Source organism: Mytilus edulis, chromosome 11 (genome assembly GCF_963676685.1).
Source record: "Mytilus edulis chromosome 11, xbMytEdul2.2, whole genome shotgun sequence".
NCBI lineage: Eukaryota > Metazoa > Mollusca > Bivalvia > Mytilida > Mytilidae > Mytilus > Mytilus edulis.
This window is the reverse complement of record NC_092354.1, coordinates 51368138-51386154: the sequence shown is the minus strand read 5'-3', so window position 1 is coordinate 51386154 and position 18017 is coordinate 51368138. Positions and strand designations below refer to the sequence as shown.

The 18017-nt window shown below is 33.6% G+C and overlaps 1 protein-coding gene and 1 long non-coding RNA gene across 2 annotated transcripts; both read left to right on the top strand.

Annotated features, from left to right (window-relative positions):
- Positions 1-11963: 11963 nt before the first annotated feature.
- On the top strand, positions 11964-15380 carry LOC139495782 (uncharacterized protein KIAA1958 homolog). The gene is made up of 2 exons (XM_071284157.1): positions 11964-13421; positions 15341-15380. Exon 1 carries the CDS (start codon positions 12202-12204, stop codon positions 13072-13074), a length of 873 nt encoding a protein of 290 aa, XP_071140258.1. The 5' UTR covers positions 11964-12201; the 3' UTR covers positions 13075-13421; positions 15341-15380.
- Positions 15381-15409: 29 nt separating this feature from the next.
- LOC139495781 (uncharacterized) lies at positions 15410-17135 on the top strand. The gene is made up of 2 exons (XR_011657461.1): positions 15410-15476; positions 16513-17135. It is a non-coding gene; the product is annotated as an uncharacterized lncRNA (long non-coding RNA).
- Positions 17136-18017: the final 882 nt, after the last annotated feature.

Genomic DNA, 18017 nt, shown 5'->3' with positions numbered 1-18017 from the left:
GATACAGTGCAGGCGATTTGGTGGCACGATATCTTAGTAGTATGGGTTCGAATCCCGGAGAGTGAAGAACATTGTTGGGTTGAATATCCTAACTAAATAACTAACTTGAAACTTGGTACACAAGTGTTCCTTATGATATGATCCTTCTCATTTTACTGCCAAATTAAAGATTTTACTTAATTTTTACGGTCCACTGAACATAGAAAATGATTGTACGGATAGGAAATCCGTTTTCTGCATGACACATTCTTCTTTGAAGAAAAAATACGTCATAACGATAATGGAACAAAGCAGGCTGGGTTAGTGGGGTTGCTCTTATGGTAATTCAAATTACCTTTGAAATAATGAAACACCATTGTTCATGCACGAACAAATTTGACATGTCACGCAAACATTCGTCACTCATTTTTCGTGTGTTGAATGCAATTTCATCTGCAGACAGGATGCCACAATGTCGGATGAAGGTGGCACATATTGACAAATACAAAGACAAATTGTCCACATTAAAAGTTCTCTGCGTCATCAGCTCATGTAACATGAACAACGCCCCAATATCATTACTGCTCAAGTCCATGTTGAATGTTTTAAAAACTTTCTTTAATATTGGTGAAGGTAGCTTGACTAACACATCCCTAGTTGATGAAGACACCGGCACCATACATATTAGTTTATGAATATTGTCTATACATTGTTTTTTGCAGAAGAAGCACTCTCATGTTCAATCGGAGTCGATAATCACGGTCCTCCGTATTCTTTTCTCCTCCAAAACTTCCTCTTCGTCCGACTCCTTGCAAACTTTTCTCTTTCGTCTGGATGGACTTGTCCCTTCCGCTTCTGACTCGATGCAGACATCCATCCTGTTGGCTGGGTGAGAGTCGTCCGTAGCTGCTTCCAGAGCTGCTAACTCCTGGTTCCGGTTCTCCCTATTCTACAATATAACAACACACATTTTAAGTAACAGGCGGTTGCATATATATATATATATATATATATATATTAGACAAGTTTATCGCAATACTCATGGATCAATTTTTGAACACGTATTTAAACGAAGAAAATTGAGGGTCCACATGCATCCTGTAATTTCATAGTTTATAAAAAAATCCAAAAAAAAATGAAAATTAAAAATAATACCGAAGTAAATCAGCTAAGTCTCCTGCCTACCTGTAAATCGAAATTCTACGCTATTGCAGCGACTGTAGTTGGTCCCGCCATCCTCACCAGCTCTCTATATTCTACCAGTGATATGGTAAATGTATTCCACCCCGCAGCATCTTTTTTCGGTGATCTCGGATGAACATATGTCACCCCACCAAAATTGTTAACTGTCACCGTCCTACTTTTACCAAAGGATCCATTCGCTTTTGAATGGTGGCACCATCGTATACCGTTGTTAATCTGTTCATTGTTTTACTTTTTGTTTGATGTGGTTATTACGAAACCGTGTATATGTTGTAGTAGACATTATGATTTTTGAGTTTCAATCGGGTTCCTTTGAAAATCTAATCATTGTTGATGAGGTCAGTCGGTTGGGATCTTCAATGAATTCCATCCTCATCTCGGATAGTGACGACGTCACCAGCGACAGTGACTCTGATATTTTATTACTTTCCTTGAACGACCTAGTTCTTTGATTATACTTAGGCAGTGATAGTAATTAACCCTACAAGGTAGGTTTTCACCTTTTCTGTTTCCTCATGATGTCAATTCCCAATTGTAGAAATACCCGGACACACAAGTGTCGTATGCTTGTATTCGGATGTCTGTCTTTTGTCCCCGTCGTTGCTTCCTGACATTGTGGCGGAATCATCATTTCACATTGTCAAAGTACTACCGTGTACAGGTGTGGCGGAATCATCATTCCTCGCTGTCGCTGAACTGCTATGTACAGGTGTAGTATGCTCAGAGGTCTGTCTTATGTCGTTGTTTACTGACATTATGATGGAGTCACAATGGTTTTTATTGCTCTGATATGTTGATATTTGTACTTAGCCTCGTTTGTTGTTTCCAGGCACTGTGGTTGTAGACGTTTCATACTTAGAAAATACAATGAAAATACATGCATCTTACAAAACAACACTGTACAAAAGACATGATGTCCCCATCCTGCTATGAAAGTATCCCCAGTTTCATTATAATAGCACATATCCTTCTTTGAAAAGAAAGCTGATTCTGGTGAACAGACGGACAGACATACCCGAACACTATATATCTATCTGTATTTTAGTGATTATACTTATTTTTTCCTTTTATTCGTGTTATGTTCTGTGCTTTTTTTCATGTGTGAGTGTATTCAGGACCCTCCTTTTACCACCTCCATCAATTGATTATTTCAATAAATACATAGTGCACTGATATTGAATGTAATCTTGTCTAACATAGGGAGATTTTTTATTTTTTTTTGTTTTTCATGATAAAACTTACCCGACATTCTTTATTTGCATGTTCTATGGTGATGTGACCCAGTGCCTTCTTCCATCCTTCTTCCCATGACTTCTTATGCTTGTCTGATCCCTCCTTCTTGGTGGAATCCACCCATCCCAACAGTGCTACCCTGGTCCTGATGGCAATGGTGCTCGTCCATTCTGAGGGCTTTATAATTCTAATATAATCATCTGGCCGCTTGGCTAACCAAAATCCATTTGGCTCTGTAAAGAAATCACCCTCCAGGAGGTCTATGTTGAGATCATTGTGCTTTCTCTTACTGTGCTTGGTGAGCTCCGACATCCTGCCAAACGTCCTTTCACTATCTACACACCATGGACACACAACTCTGCACACCGAATGCTCGGAGATGGCATGGCTCTTCATGTCCTTTTTCTTTTCATATGTTTCCGGGCATAACTAGCATTTTGTTGACACTACTGAACTCATTCTGAAATACAAGGGATACTGCCATTAATTCCCTGTATTGTTTATACAATAAGTTAAAATCCTCCCCCCGTCCCGTTCTATAATTGTGTTCATGGAAGGCCAGCATCCGTAGGCAAGTAAACTCAACTCAAACCATGCAAATAACACCAACGAAACAACTCCAAAAATATCTATAACTGTTCATATAAAAATAAACTCGACTACTAGGCTCCTCCTTAGTCAGTCAGGATCCCTATCCTATACCTCAATGATTTGACTAGTGGTTGATCAGACCACCCCCAAATCGCTCTCCGACAGATCTGTCATAAAAATATATATACTGCAGTATATCCAAAAATAAAAGTATGAACAGGTACAGAATGCTGAGGACCTTTAATATTCCTCCAACATTTAGCCAACTGGCTTATCCAATTGCTGGTCGTTATTTGCTTCCTTTCCCATTTAGGTGTGAGTTTTGAGCATGCTCCCTTTTCTCTTATTGGGTCGTAAATCCAAACAGCTTCCCCCCTTTTAAAGATTCTTTTCTTGGCGTTAAGATCATATCTCTTTTTCTGATGTATGGAGACCTTTTTGAGTGCTTTCCTTGCAAATGCATGATTTTCTTTTAATTTATTTTGTAGGTGTGCCACATAGTCATTTGGCGACCGGTTTTCTTGAATTTCAGTATGTGGCTGTGGGATCACAGCCTGCAGCGGTAAAGTTACTTCCCTTCCAAAGAGCATGGAATTTGGTGTCTTGGAAGTAGATGCATGTACCTTTATATTTAAGAAGGTGAAAGACCTGGATACTTTGTATAAAGATGCCTTACATTACAAGGTTACTTGTCTGACACTTGTCCATTGTCCTCATTATCAATGGCCAGTGATAACTCAAAAAAATATCTTTTTTGTTATGTTAATTTCTGTCTTATTATGAGTAATATGATATTAACTGTATTTGGTAGGTACATACCTTACAAGGTCCTCATCCTTGTAAGACAATTTTCACTTGACCTCAACCTCATTTCATGGATCATTGAACAAGATTAAGTTTTGTTGGTCAAGTGCATATCTCAGATACTATAAACAATAGGTCTAGTAAAATCATTGTATGGAAGAACTGTAAAGTGTAAATGTCCAATTGGTAGATGTTTTCATGGTTCATTGGCCAATGATTAGTTTTCTTGGTTAAGTCTGTTTCTCTCAAACTATAAACAATAAGTCAGCTATATTAAGTGTTTTGAATGATTATAAGGTGTACACATATTTTTTGTTTGGTTTGTATGACCTTGACCTCATTTTATTGTCATGTTTATGTGCTGGTTGTAGTAAAGATTTATATTTAGGACTTTCAACATAATATCAATTATTAGTAAAGAAAATGAGACACTTAAGGTGTGCACTCTTGTTAAATCTTATGTAGTAATTTGCACTGAGATAAGGAATAATATTTAATGATTTTATCTTCAGATGGAGGAGAGGTTTTCAACAAGAAATCTTCAAGATGGTCTGTTCAGGAGATAAAAGAAAAGAAAAGATATCCACATCTTTCGGATGTTATTCACAGTATTTTAACTGCACGCTTGAATGATGAAGTTGGGATGAACAGGAATGTTGTGTTGGAGGCTGATGGTCCTAGGAGTATTAAGAGGAACATTGCTCCAATTCCTCCACCTCCAACACAACAAATTGCCCTTGAACAAAAAGCAAGGTCGAACAAAGAATACCCTGACAAAACTATTGACTATATGTACAGTCCTTTGAATAATTGATTAAAATGATGTCTTCAAGAATTCATCTGATAACACTTTATGTCTATTGATGTGAGCTCCATTTTGTTTTTTATAAATTTTAGATTTTACGTTTGCAAATTATAGGGTTTTATTCATAAAAAGGGTGATTTTCCATTATTCAGACAAAAACTAAGAAATGTTTTCGGCAGTTATTATGAAAATTTGGTAAATTTGATATATCTAATGAAGTAAGCTCCCTTTAGAATTTTGTAAATTTTAAATTCATCATTTCTGAGTAATGGAGTTTTATTCATTGAAAAAGGTGGGATTTCAGAGTTTTCTGATAACTCAAACATGCTGTCAGCATTTCCATGAAACTTTAGGGAAACATATTAAACATATATAATATCAATCCAAATAAGGACCAGAATCAAACTTGAATATTGTGTCCATTTTCGACCCAACTGTTCAGGGTTGGACCTTTCAGGACGTATCCAGCTGTGCTTAGCAAAGCAGTTTATTTTCAATTTGTTATAATCTTTGAGATAATGCAATACTACATTTTGTTCATGGTTTACCTGCCATAGTTGTATCATCAATGATCTGTGTTTAATTATAGTATTTGTGAACTGTAACATCCATGATAAATAATAAGTAATAATAATTTTTACCATATTGTATTGTCTGTCATGTTTAATTGTTCTTGTCATGATTTGATTGTTCAGTAAAGAAATAGCAATTCAGGAATGAAAATTGTATTCAAATAAATAAAAATATTTTAGCCAAGTCGACCAGGTTCAAATCCAACATATTGCCCAACTGGATCAGGGTATTTCTCCCTTATCTTCCAAACAACGCAGCTTGGTATAACCCGCCTGTTGCCTGCTCCAAGGTAACCATGGATCCATAGGACATACTGCCTATATGCAGCATGCCTATTCCCTCTGTTGAAACTGTCATCATGAGGATCAATCATCAGGTCCTCCCTCATTCGCCTGGTGTAGTGTAGTATCACTGAACACCCAAAGCCCCTTGAGTGTGGGTGCATAATTATAACCCCACCCCTTTTCAAATGGGGCCATAAATATGAGGGGGTTATAAAATATTGGGGTCAAAGTTTTTTCTTTTTAAAAATAAGAGGGGGTTATAAATATTTTGAGATGAAAGTGTAAGCACTTTATAAATGTTCACTTTTAAACACTCTAATAATACACTGATGCAATGCAAACCTTCACACTCTATTTTGAATAACTGTCACTCCTTATAGATTTACACTTAAAAGCATTAGCTACATAAACAGATGTTTTAACACCTGTGTGAACCCCCTCCTATATACGTTTTATCAGAAACAGGTGTCTTAAGCATATGACAAACCCAATCCTTTAAAGGAACGCATTGTATTTTTTTCAAGAAGCACAAGTTAAAACAGATGTCCTAAAACCCTAGCAAACCACTCCTAAATACACTGTCAGAAACCAGTGTAAAAGCACACGTTTAAATCATGTAAACAGGTGTCTTTTAACACCTAAGCAACCACTCCTTAAATATACTACAAGTGTTTAAACATCTGTGTAACCCACTCCTTTTAAATGATTCAACACCTGAAGTTGGCCCATCCTTATATACTAAGAAGTATAAATAGTTGTGGGTTCTATTTAAGAAAACAAATAAAATCGTGTAGCGACTAAACTATAATGTAAGTATGATTTTGTAATGTGTCTAATTGTTGTTTATGTTCGATATTTTCCAGTATGAGCAAATGACTTATTGAAATTAACGTAATGTAATCTTTGAGCAATACATTTCTAGTACTGAATGTGTTATTAAAAAAACCCAATACAAATACAAGTACAAATACTTTATTCATAATGTATGCGTAATAATGTTCTGCCTTCTTGGCTTTTCTTTCTCCAACTGGGTAATCATACCCTTTAAGATGTGAATAGTAGTAGAATGATTTTCCTCCATTTTCCCTATCACTTCTGTTAATTGTTTTATCTGGGAGGATTTTTCCCCCCAACACATTGGTCTTATACTATCTGAATGTCTATCCAGTTGTTCTCTGAAAAACAAATATTATTAAAATAAAAAGAACAAAGCAGACATATATAAAACAAACACTGATCCAGCAAAAACAGTTATATCATTGTCTATTAATTTAAGACAGAAAACGCATATTGAAGAAATAACACCTTTATAAAAAAAATGCTTTTTATATATAATTGAGACTATGTATAAAGAGAGATAACTCGATATTTTTTTCCTATAAACAATGTAGTTGTGTGTATCTGTATCGTTGATGGTTACAATATCTTTTCCTTTTAATGCTTCTTTCTCTATTTTTCTCACTGTTACAATCTAACAACGTTCAAAGATAATCATTGATTATCAGCCAGAGAGTTTTGTTATGACATTAAATCTTGATTTTTGGTTTGTAAACAAATGGAAAAAAAACAATAAAAAAGCAACTTACCTTTTCATTTTCTGATCATTTTCTTTATCCTCTGTTATCAACCGTCGTTTTACCCCTTTTTTGCTGAATAAAAAAACATCATATACAATATATACAAAATTGATTCATTGGTTGTTGGAAAAGATTTCATGTTCATTAGGTCAAAAATAAATTAACAATAAACACAATAGATAGGTTTTGTAATAAGGTGGTCCGCGGGAGATCAAGGTCGGAGAAATGTAGATTACCACGGGAAATCGGAGAGTATATTGCATAGGGACAGAAATTCAGCCTTGCAACAGGTCACCTACGGATCCCCTGGAAGAGCTGTTGCAAGGTTTCTTAACGTGCAATAAGCGTGACACTTTCTTTACACGAGACATCATATTTATCGCCCCTATTCTGACTGGATGTAACTGCAAATTTGTACATCATATACCGAAAATTCACATATCTAAAACTGATTTCTTTTTTTCTGGTGATAAAAGTGAACTCTCTCTTGAAGATTCCACTTCATAGAATCTCTTTACACCACTACAAAATTAATCGTCAAGTTCTGAATATCAACGAATGGTTAATTTTTATGTTTATTCTTGGAATGAAAATGAACTAAAAAAGTAGGATATAAATGTTAACAGCACATTCCCATTTTTGTGAAGATATAATGTTGTAGTTTCACATTACAGATAGAAAATGCATATATATATACATCCAATATTTTTTATTTTCGCGAAAAAATATAGACTAAGCAAAAGTTTATACCTGCAGTTACTGACATTTTTATCCATTACTCCGAAATAGCATGTGTTTAATTATATTGAAATGTCTCAGAGTTACAAAAACAATAATGTTATTGTCGATACATTCGTGTCCCAAATTCTTAATTTCCATTTAGTTAGGTACAATATTCCTACAAAAATACAAGAAGAGACAAGGAAACTTACAAACAACAAATGGAAGTTTTTAACGACCTTGACTGGCTATACAGCCCTTGCACGGTCGGCAGGAAACTTACGATATTGGTTCTTCTTTAAATACCGTGCCAAAATGAATGGGGCTACTCTCCTCCCCTCTCGCATCTCCCCCACTCCATGGAAAGTCTTGTAAAAATAAATCAGTCTGCGAACTAAAAAAGAGATAAATCATTAATGTTTTCTTGTACATAAACTAAAATGTGTTATAGGTAATTGAAAAGATATCAAACTTCCATTATTCAAATTGATTATGTAAAAGAACTTAAATTGAAAAAAAAACATGAATGTTTATGAAATAAATCAAAAAAAGAATAAAATCGATGGTAACGATTTTAGAATGAACTTTGAATGTTTATAAATCAAATATGTACTCACTCGGTCCAGTTGTATACCGAATCCTCGTCTGGTAAAAAATTTACCATTTTTCTTTTCTATTGTAAAAAAGTATAAAACATCAGAACTTTCGTAAATTGACACATACGCACACATATACATATACATTTGAAGTTCAGAAATTTATTAGAAATAATATTTATTCTAAATTAAGCAAGACAAAGTTGTTTAACCACAAAAAATCTTTTTGTTTCACATATTCTTATAATTGATTGGAATCAAAACTATTTTGTCTAAAACTGTATCGAAATATTGATTTAAAAAAAAAAGAAAAGAAAAAATTGAAACCCTTATTTTAAGACAAAAAAAAGTAAAGTTATCAATTAATGCACATACCTTTCTCGGAATCAAGTTTTAGCTTTAAGGTGAGTCGAATGTAGTTTGAAATTCTTACTTTTTTTCAGTTGTTTTTATATCAAGTTAAGGCCAACATTGTCCTTTATACAGTCTAATTAAATTCCTCTCGTTTTTTTTTCCCCATCACGAAACATCAATCAAAATAGTGATTAACAGAGTTTCATGATTAACCTAAATTTTATTAATCTATCTGGCACATGTATTGTACTTTAGGAAATTCAATCCATTAACTTTTAACCAAAATTAGGGCGACCTAATTTATATTGCGTAAATGGGTCATTCGCGGTCATTTTTTGGGGGAAAAAAAACAAGATAAAAAAAAATGTGTAAAAGTTAGATTCGAATAGTTTTTCCGTAAAAATATTCATTTATTCACTTTTTATTTTTAAAATCATATAATAATAAAAAATACTTATTAAATAAATAGTAAAAAATGCATGCATCGTGTATCCGTCCTCCCTCGTTATCGCATATTGACCGCGAAATACTTATTGACCGCGAAATCAAAATGGCAGGACGTCACGTAATTTTGTCATTGGGACTGTTATTGATGTATATTAATGCCACCTTCGTATTGTCAAAGGAAGAGAAATCATGTGTCCGTGGCTTTCGAGTCTGCAATAAAGTGTCCGAAACCATACTGAGATGTGGAAGGGGTGTGAGGTGCATCACAGTGTACGACCCCACCACCATTGTGATATGCCAGTCCCCATCAACAGTAGTACGGGTTGGGTCAGGGGCTGGCATAAGCATCAATGGGTGCAAAGTTGAAGGTAAGATTTATTATGAATCTCTGTCTAAATATATATATTGTATCTTTTGATGTCTTTAATCATTCCCCCCCCCCCTTTTTTCCCTTTCTGTTTATTGCATTTAGACACAAAAGTATATTTATTTCTCAAAGTATCTTCGAAACCACTGTTAAATTACAACTAAATACTTAAACGTATGCCCAGAAAATTATACAAAAATATTTATTTTAATTTATTGTCAAATTTACCAACAAAAATCGTTTTACGAACGAGTGTATCCAACTAATAAACTTCATTTGTCATAAAAACGATGATAGAAAATGTCCCAGTCGTAGGTAAACAATTAAAAGTTTTAACAACATCCAAGAAGTGATGACAGCTTATATCAACATCTAAATGAATTTTGAGATGACCCCTTTCCGATAAACTTCCGAAGTGTTTAGAGGAGTGGTAAGGGATTTTTATATTTAAATTTTAATTTTTATTCCTGATTGCAACTATACAAACAAGCTACATAAAAAAAAACACCTATGATTTGAATATGATACCAGCTAGATTCATAATAAAGAAGCTGTATTTATAAATTGAATATGATACAAGCCTTTATATACATACAAATTGTTTTGAAACGGCTCCTTGATTTTATTAGAAACATCCGGTTCGTAAAAACAAGTGGAATGTAAAGTTAATTCTTACACTTTTCTTAAAACAGTTCTGGGAAAGAAGACAGGTGTGGAGAGAGAAGAGGAGATTATTATGAAGAACACAGAAGAAAGCACAGAGACTGGGGAGGAAGCAAAAGAAAAGGCCACATTTGCCTTCAGGTGGTCTGTGGCAACCCCACCTCCATGTGAGGAGAAAGAGACCATCCTTGGTATGTTCATAATCAAGAAAGAATAAAAAAATGTGAAAAGCAAGAACATATACATCCCCTCATCTACAACCATGTTATAAAAAAATATATATTTCCCTCTACAATTTTATAATCATGTAGGAAAATCCTTTGTTATATGTGAGACTTTATTATAAAAAATAAGAAAGATGTAGACTTTAGAGATGAGGGTTACTTGTGTACTACAAATGCATTGGATGTTGAAGACAAGACTACTTCAAGTTTTACATGTTTACAGTGCCCTCCTGTTATTAAATGAATTAATGCACATCTGTAAAAGTCTCTGATCTAGAAGTAAGTCTTTTATCAGAGACATATATATGCCTCTAACTTTATATAGATATATCAAATGTATATGAAAATGTGGTATGAGTGCCAATGAGACAACTCTCCATCAAGTTACCATTTTTATAAAAGTAAACCGTAATAGGTCAAGGTACAGCCTTCAACACGGAGCATTCGTAATCAAATATCAGAACAAAAAAAACAACTTATTACACATTAGAGAGTAAAACGTTCATGAGAAAAAAGTTGAAAATCATACACAGTGTTTTTATTTTTAACACATAAAACTATCGAGTTACTCTTATCATAAATATTTTTTTCCAGATAAACTCATCAGTGCAGTGGCTGGAATTACACTCACTGTGATAACCATTCTGGTGATCAGAGTGGTCAAGAGGAGGCAAAAGGTGGCCAGGAGAAGGGTCTCACTGAGAACACCCCACAGACCCATCATGAGGAGGTGGACCTCCACACCAAACTTGTGATTTTTTATGTTAAATGTAATGTAAATATATTTAGACTTAAAATTTAAATTATATCTGTGTTTTTTTTTAACAAACTCTTTTGTGAAATGCAATTAAATAAAGGATTTCTCATATTATTATACTAATGACTGGGTCATTGCATGCAATACCTATAATTTTTTTTTAATCACAATCATGCCCCCCTTGTATAAAAGTAATAATTTTAAAAAGGGGGAGACTATCATTTTGGGATTACTTCCCTTGGTACAGTATCTATTAATATTTTCAAATATATTGGTATTCAAATTTTGATAAAATAAAACATAATAAAAACATTTTAAATATGTATAAATATAAGGGTTAAATGTATGTATATACACTTTTCTTTATATCTTTTTTATATCTTCAATCAAAATTGTTATTACAACCACAGATATAATTTCAATATAGTGTAGAATAGTTTTTTGTATGTACATATTTGTGTGTGTGTGTGTGTGTGTGTGTGTGTGTGTGTGGTTTTAAGTTAAAACATTTGTTTAGGGTTACATTTATAAAGATTAGATGTGGTATGATTGCTAATGAGGGAGCTATCCACCAAGTGAAAGGATCCGACATGTAACTATTGATCAACATATTGTACTGTCTTGAACACTGAGCAAATTACAATTTCAATGTATAGAACATCCTTTAATGTTTTTAATTTGATTATTATTAATTTCAAATATTTAAGTAGAAAACAACTGGATTTTTTTTTATTATTTTACCAAATATTTTCACACGGGTTTAAATAATATTGATACAATTGAACCACTTTTTCTCTAATTTTCGAGCTATTTTCACACTTCTCAACCGGTGTGAGAAAAATATTTCTCGTCTCTAGAGAGAAATTTGTTCTCAGCAATTGATTGGATAATCAAAGTTCGTGACCTGTCGGAACTACTTTTTCAAGGTTAACAAGAATTCTCGGCCTTCTTCGATAAACATCTTAGTAACGTGTAAACAAACTATCGAGAACTCGTCGTCTGCAATTTTCATTATAAGAAAGAAATGTCGCTCAACGAAAACTTGACAAGGGGACAAAAAGTCAGACTTGTAGGGGGGCAAATGGGAGTTATAAAAGGTAAAACAGACAACTTTGGGTTTCCGTTGTGGGAAATTCAGCTAGAAGGTGGTAAACTTGTAACTGAGGCCAGATACAGGTTTGACATTATTTCTGAGCCTGACAGAACAGTCACACACCCATTAGAACATGACTCCCCACCACATGTTCCTGATGAACTCCTGTATCTGTTTGAGCCAGAGTTGAATGAAGTTGATAAAACGCCAAATGAAGCTCCTGTAAATGTGTCAGCACCACCTCAAGCACCTACACAAAAGCCTAGTTCAAAAGCATCAAAACCAAGACAGTTTGTTCCAGTTGATGAATCAACTGTAGAACAATTTGTTAAAGATCAGGAAAATCAAGGCACTGCCAGAAAAAATATAAGTGATATGCGCACACTTACACAGTTCCTACAACAGAAAAATGAAAAAAGAGAAATTGATAAAATTCCACCTGAAGAATTAAACAGTCTTTTATGTCGGTACTTTTTCTCTGTGAGAAAAACTGATGGAGAAGAGTATGAGCCATCCTCACTACGTGGAATGATGTGTTCATTTGATAGAATACTGAGGAGCAATGATTATGGCTATGAATTAAGTAAAAGTGTAGAATTTGCTAAAACCAGAGATGTTCTTACGGCAAAACAGATAGCGTTAAAAAAATGGGTAAAGGAAATGGTGATAAAAGAGCTGAAACACTCACTGATGATGACATTGAAGCAATGTTTAAAACTGGGCAGCTGGGCTTGTCCAATCCTACAACTCTATTGCACACTCTCTGGTTTTTTAACACAATATATTTTGGCCTACGTGGTGTAACTGAACATTATCAGATGACATGGGGGATGTCCAACTATGTAAAGACTCTAAAAGTCAGGAATACTTGCAAATGAACGAGAGAAATACTAAAACAAGAACTGGAGCAAATCTGAAAAACACAAGAGAAATTCCTCAAAGGGCATGGGCCACAACTGATCAAACAAAATGTCCTGTAGCTGCATACAAGCTTTACAAGTCAAAAAGACCTACAAAATATAGTAAGCCTGAAGATCCCTTCTACATTCAGGAGAACAACAACCCTGACAAGTCAGCCCTTTGGTTTAAGGCACAAAGAATTGGTATCAATAAATTAGGAAAATTCATGAAGAAAATGGCTTTAAATACAGGTAATAAAATATTGTAAACAGGTACATTTACTTGTTATTAATGTATATATTGATTCATACACTGCAACAAGTGTATTACAATATTTCTCCACTCGAGACAGTTAAATTTTATTATTTAAAGAGCGAGGCTTGCCGAGCTTTTTAAATAATTAAATTTAACTGTCGAGAGTGGAGAAATATTGTAATACACGAGTTATAACTTATAGTGTCGAAATTAGTTTGTTTAATGATTTGTATCATTCTTTTTCAAAGATTTTTAGAAACTTGTGTTCCTTTAATATATGCAATGTCATCAGGCAAGGTCGCTTTTTTCCCCCACGTCACAATATGAAAATTCTGGAAAAAAACAAAACATGATGACGTCATAATCAATTTTGATTTAGAACAGATATTTTACTAGTGGTGAAAAATAGTTTACTCATACCACTCAAGAAATGTGCAGGTTTTCCCAAATTCATTGATTGGAGAAAGATTTGAGAAACCTATTTGTCAACAGTGACAGATATTAAAATTTCAACAATGGTCAAATTAAGTTACTTGTACATTTTTATTCAAATTTAAGCAAGAGTAAATAGACACATTTTGACTCTACATGTAAACTCCAAGTCCAGGAATCGAACCCAGATCCCTCATCTGTAGATGAGTGTACTGACCATTGTACTAACAAGGATAGTTTAAATACATGTACATGTAGAATAATCTGTGTCAAATACTCAATACTTTGGTTGATATGTTTCCCCCCTTTTTTTATAAAAAATTCTCGATATATCCAGAACATTCATCAACCCTGCCGTCTTAAAATTTTGTTTAAGGTTGATAAAAATCCAAAATAAACTCTATCCTTTAACCTAAAAAAAAAGATTACATGTAAGTTTTAACGCAAGCATAAAACATTTGTACATGCCACAAAGACACATATTACGTGTTATATTTCTCCACGAGAGACAGTTAAATTTTAAAATTTAAAATGCAAGGCGTGCCAAGATTTTGAATATATTTAAAATTTAACTGACAAGACTGGAGAAATATAATACACGAGATATTCCTTTTGAGAGATTTGCTGAAAGTTGTGCTCTTTATTGGTACAATGTACATGCATAGGAAGATATGGTATGAGTGCCAATGAGATATAGATTTCACAACTGCATCAAGACTGTATTACAATATTTCTCCACTCAAACAGTTAAATTTTTAAATTCACCTAGTTTCCTGATGTCACAATAGAAAATTCAGAAGAAAGCAAAAAAAATTGATGGCATAATTGAAATTCAACCAATCATTTGCTGAGAACAAGAACAAATTTCTCTCTAGAGACGAGAAATATTTTTCTCACACCGGTCGAGAAAGGTGAAAATAGCACGAAAACTAGAGAAACAACTCTCAATCCAATTACAATTTATAAAAGTAAAACATTACAGGTCAAGGTACAGCCTTCAACATGTAGCCTTGGATAACACAAGCTATAAAGAGCCCAAATTTAAAGTGTAAATTCATTCAAACGGGAAAACCAATGGTCTTTTATAAAAACAAGTGAAACAAGCAACATGTATAAATTGCATAAACAAACAACAACTACTGTTGTGTTCATCAGATTCCTGACTTAGGACAGGTGCAAACATTTGCAGAGGGATTAAATGTTTTGATGGTACCAAACCTTCTCCCTTTTACTGACACAAAACTGAATAGTATAACATCACAACATAGAAAAACACACAATAAAATATCAATTTGAAGGCATACATGTAAGTGACGTCATCATGGTTGTCTTTTGTCATGACGTCACAATAGGAAATTCAGAAGAAATCAAGAAAATTTGATACCATATTTGAATTTCCCCATATAAACACTGTACATGTGTATAACCAGCATGTTCTTTTAATCACTGCTTTTAATTATTAATACTGTACATATACTTGTAGGTATTATTAAAGAACACAATCAAAATGATGAGAACCAACCTCTACATGACAATACAAACAGGCGCCTAATTCAGCTAGAAGGTTTATGCTTCAGAAGCTTGACGATGAGGGAATTGAACATAATCATATCAAACAGGTTATTAATCATAAAAATATTACTACAACACCACTTGACTACATTAATTACAGTTTTCATCCACTCAATTTTTGTCATGATTGAATTTTGAACAATCATCTGATAAGAAAATTTTGTAACTGGAGATATGAAAATATAGATTTCACAGAGTGTTACGAAATTCTCCACTCGAGACAGTTAACGTTAAATTTTACAATTTAAAACACAAGGCTTGCTGAGCTTTTCAATATTAAAAATTTAACTGTTGAAAGTGGAAACACATATCGGTGGAATTTGTTTCTCTAATTTTATCAAAGATTAAATTCATTGATTCATTGTTAGTTGCTTTACGCCACACAGCTGACGCCGCATTAGCACAAAAAGGCTATATAACGGCAAAATTTGAACCATTGAAATTCAATCAATCACTTGCCAAGAACAGATTTTTCACTAGTGAGGAGAAATATTTTTTCTCACACCGGTCAGGAAATGTAAAAATAGCACAAAAATTGAAGAAATCCTTTTTAAAATTGTCGGATTATTTATTTTTTATTTGTGGATCTCATTAGGGTCTAAGTGCAACCCTGAATTGCTAACTCTTTGAGAGCATGACACATGTTAGTCAAATTATTGTACTGTACTGTGTTAGGAAGTCTAGGGGGACACTAGTCCAAATAATTATGACGTCTTGAAAGGCTATTTTTTTATAATTTTTTGGACGCCGTACATCAATGTACAGCGTCCCAAAAAAAATATAAAAAAATAGCCTAACGAGACGTCATAATTATTTGGACTAGGGGGGACACAAGAATTTACAAAAAATGAGAATTGCTTACAAAGTTACATACATAGTGTAAGCGGATACAGGAATTTGACAAAACAGTAAGTTGGATCCAGGATCAGAACCCCTCAATCTGTCAATGAGACACCCTTATTTAATATTTCACAATTCTAAATTCTAGTCCACCTTTACTTCTTCCTCAGATCCACACTATTTCATAAAAATTCACATATGGTTCATACTAGAAAGTTTATGATTTCTTTACTGATTTTTTAGATATCTGGACACAAAAACATACAGAGTATCACCACTTACTCAAAACTGAACCCTCAGAAACATAAACAGATAGCCCAATGCATCTTAGGTAACCAGGATCATGAGGCTGAAAATGAACAACAAATACAGTCTTCACAGACAACGAGGACGGTTACGTGGGACGTCAATGCATCTTAGGTAACCAGGATGAAAATGAGCAACAAATACAGTCTTCGCAGACAACGAGGACGGTTACGATGGGACGTCAAGCAGTTCATCAGAGACACAACTCGTGGTTGGGCAAAGCCAAAGTCACGATGCACCGCGTTCAGGAATGAACTATATCTTTGGGGCACCTATTTATGGAGGGACATTTAATATCAATATTAACAATACATCACCATCAGTTCAGCCTCCTCAGAAGAAACGCCGATTTGTTATCGAGAGTGACAGTTCACAAGATGAATAAACTACTGTGGTCAGCCGTTTTGAACTTCATTCATTCTCCTCGTGTTTATTTCAGTGAGCGGTGAACTTCATTCTACGCGAAAAAAGTTCTTTTTTCTTATCAACGTTCAATTGATAAAAACTATTTTAATGTTCTTTTTGTGATTAAATATGAATATGTTGGAATTCAAATTGAATTGGATTGTGTTTTTTTAGATAATACTTGAAATTAAACAAAAGACTTATGTGCGTATAAATATGCTGGCGCGTAACACCGGATGACGTAGTTTAAGGCATGGTTGGGAGAATTTATTTTTTTATGAAACTAAAATAGGTTTTTTGGTCATTAGAGAAACAGATTCTTACATTGTTAGCAGTGGATTGTCGTGTTTCTCCAATCTCGATAGTTAAATTATGAAATTTTAAGTCCTCGCCAAGGCTCGGACTTAAAATTTCATAATTTAACTATCTCGATTGGAGAAACACGATAATCCACTGCTAACAATGTAAGAATCTATATTTTACTGTTTTTTTTTTAGAAAGTAAACATTGATATCCATTGAAAAAAAGTCCTTCAAATAAATTTTACAGAAAATAATATAAACAATTTTACTCTGTCATAATGTGACCTTGAATAAACATTTGATCTGTGTGTAATAATGTTGTTTTTATTTTGTGGTAAATGTTTATTTTATTTCATGATTAGAAGCTTTTTTTTAATGTATGAATAAAACAGTATCTGGGTGTACCTATTTTTTTATGATTAGTTTAGTTAGTATTATATGATGTTATGCTTTGTTATGAATGATTCAGTACCAGGTGTACTTTTTGTGTTTTATAAATGTTATTGTAGTTGTATTTGTTGTATTATCACATGTTTTATTTAAATGGTTAAAGGAAAGTATTAATGTGTCAAACAATATTTAACACAGAATAGGTTTCTGACACAGCATGAATGTGTAACTACTACTACTAATGACTTTTAATAAAAAGAATACACATACATTTACATATTGTTATATTAAAATTAGAGAACAGTTAAAATGAATAAAGATTAGAGTTATCTCCCTTTGTATATT

Bases quoted from the DNA above. Each gene is read 5' to 3' on its own strand.
- LOC139495782 (XM_071284157.1), top strand. From the start codon at position 12,202: ATGTCGCTCAACGAAAACTTGACAAGGGGACAAAAAGTCAGACTTGTA.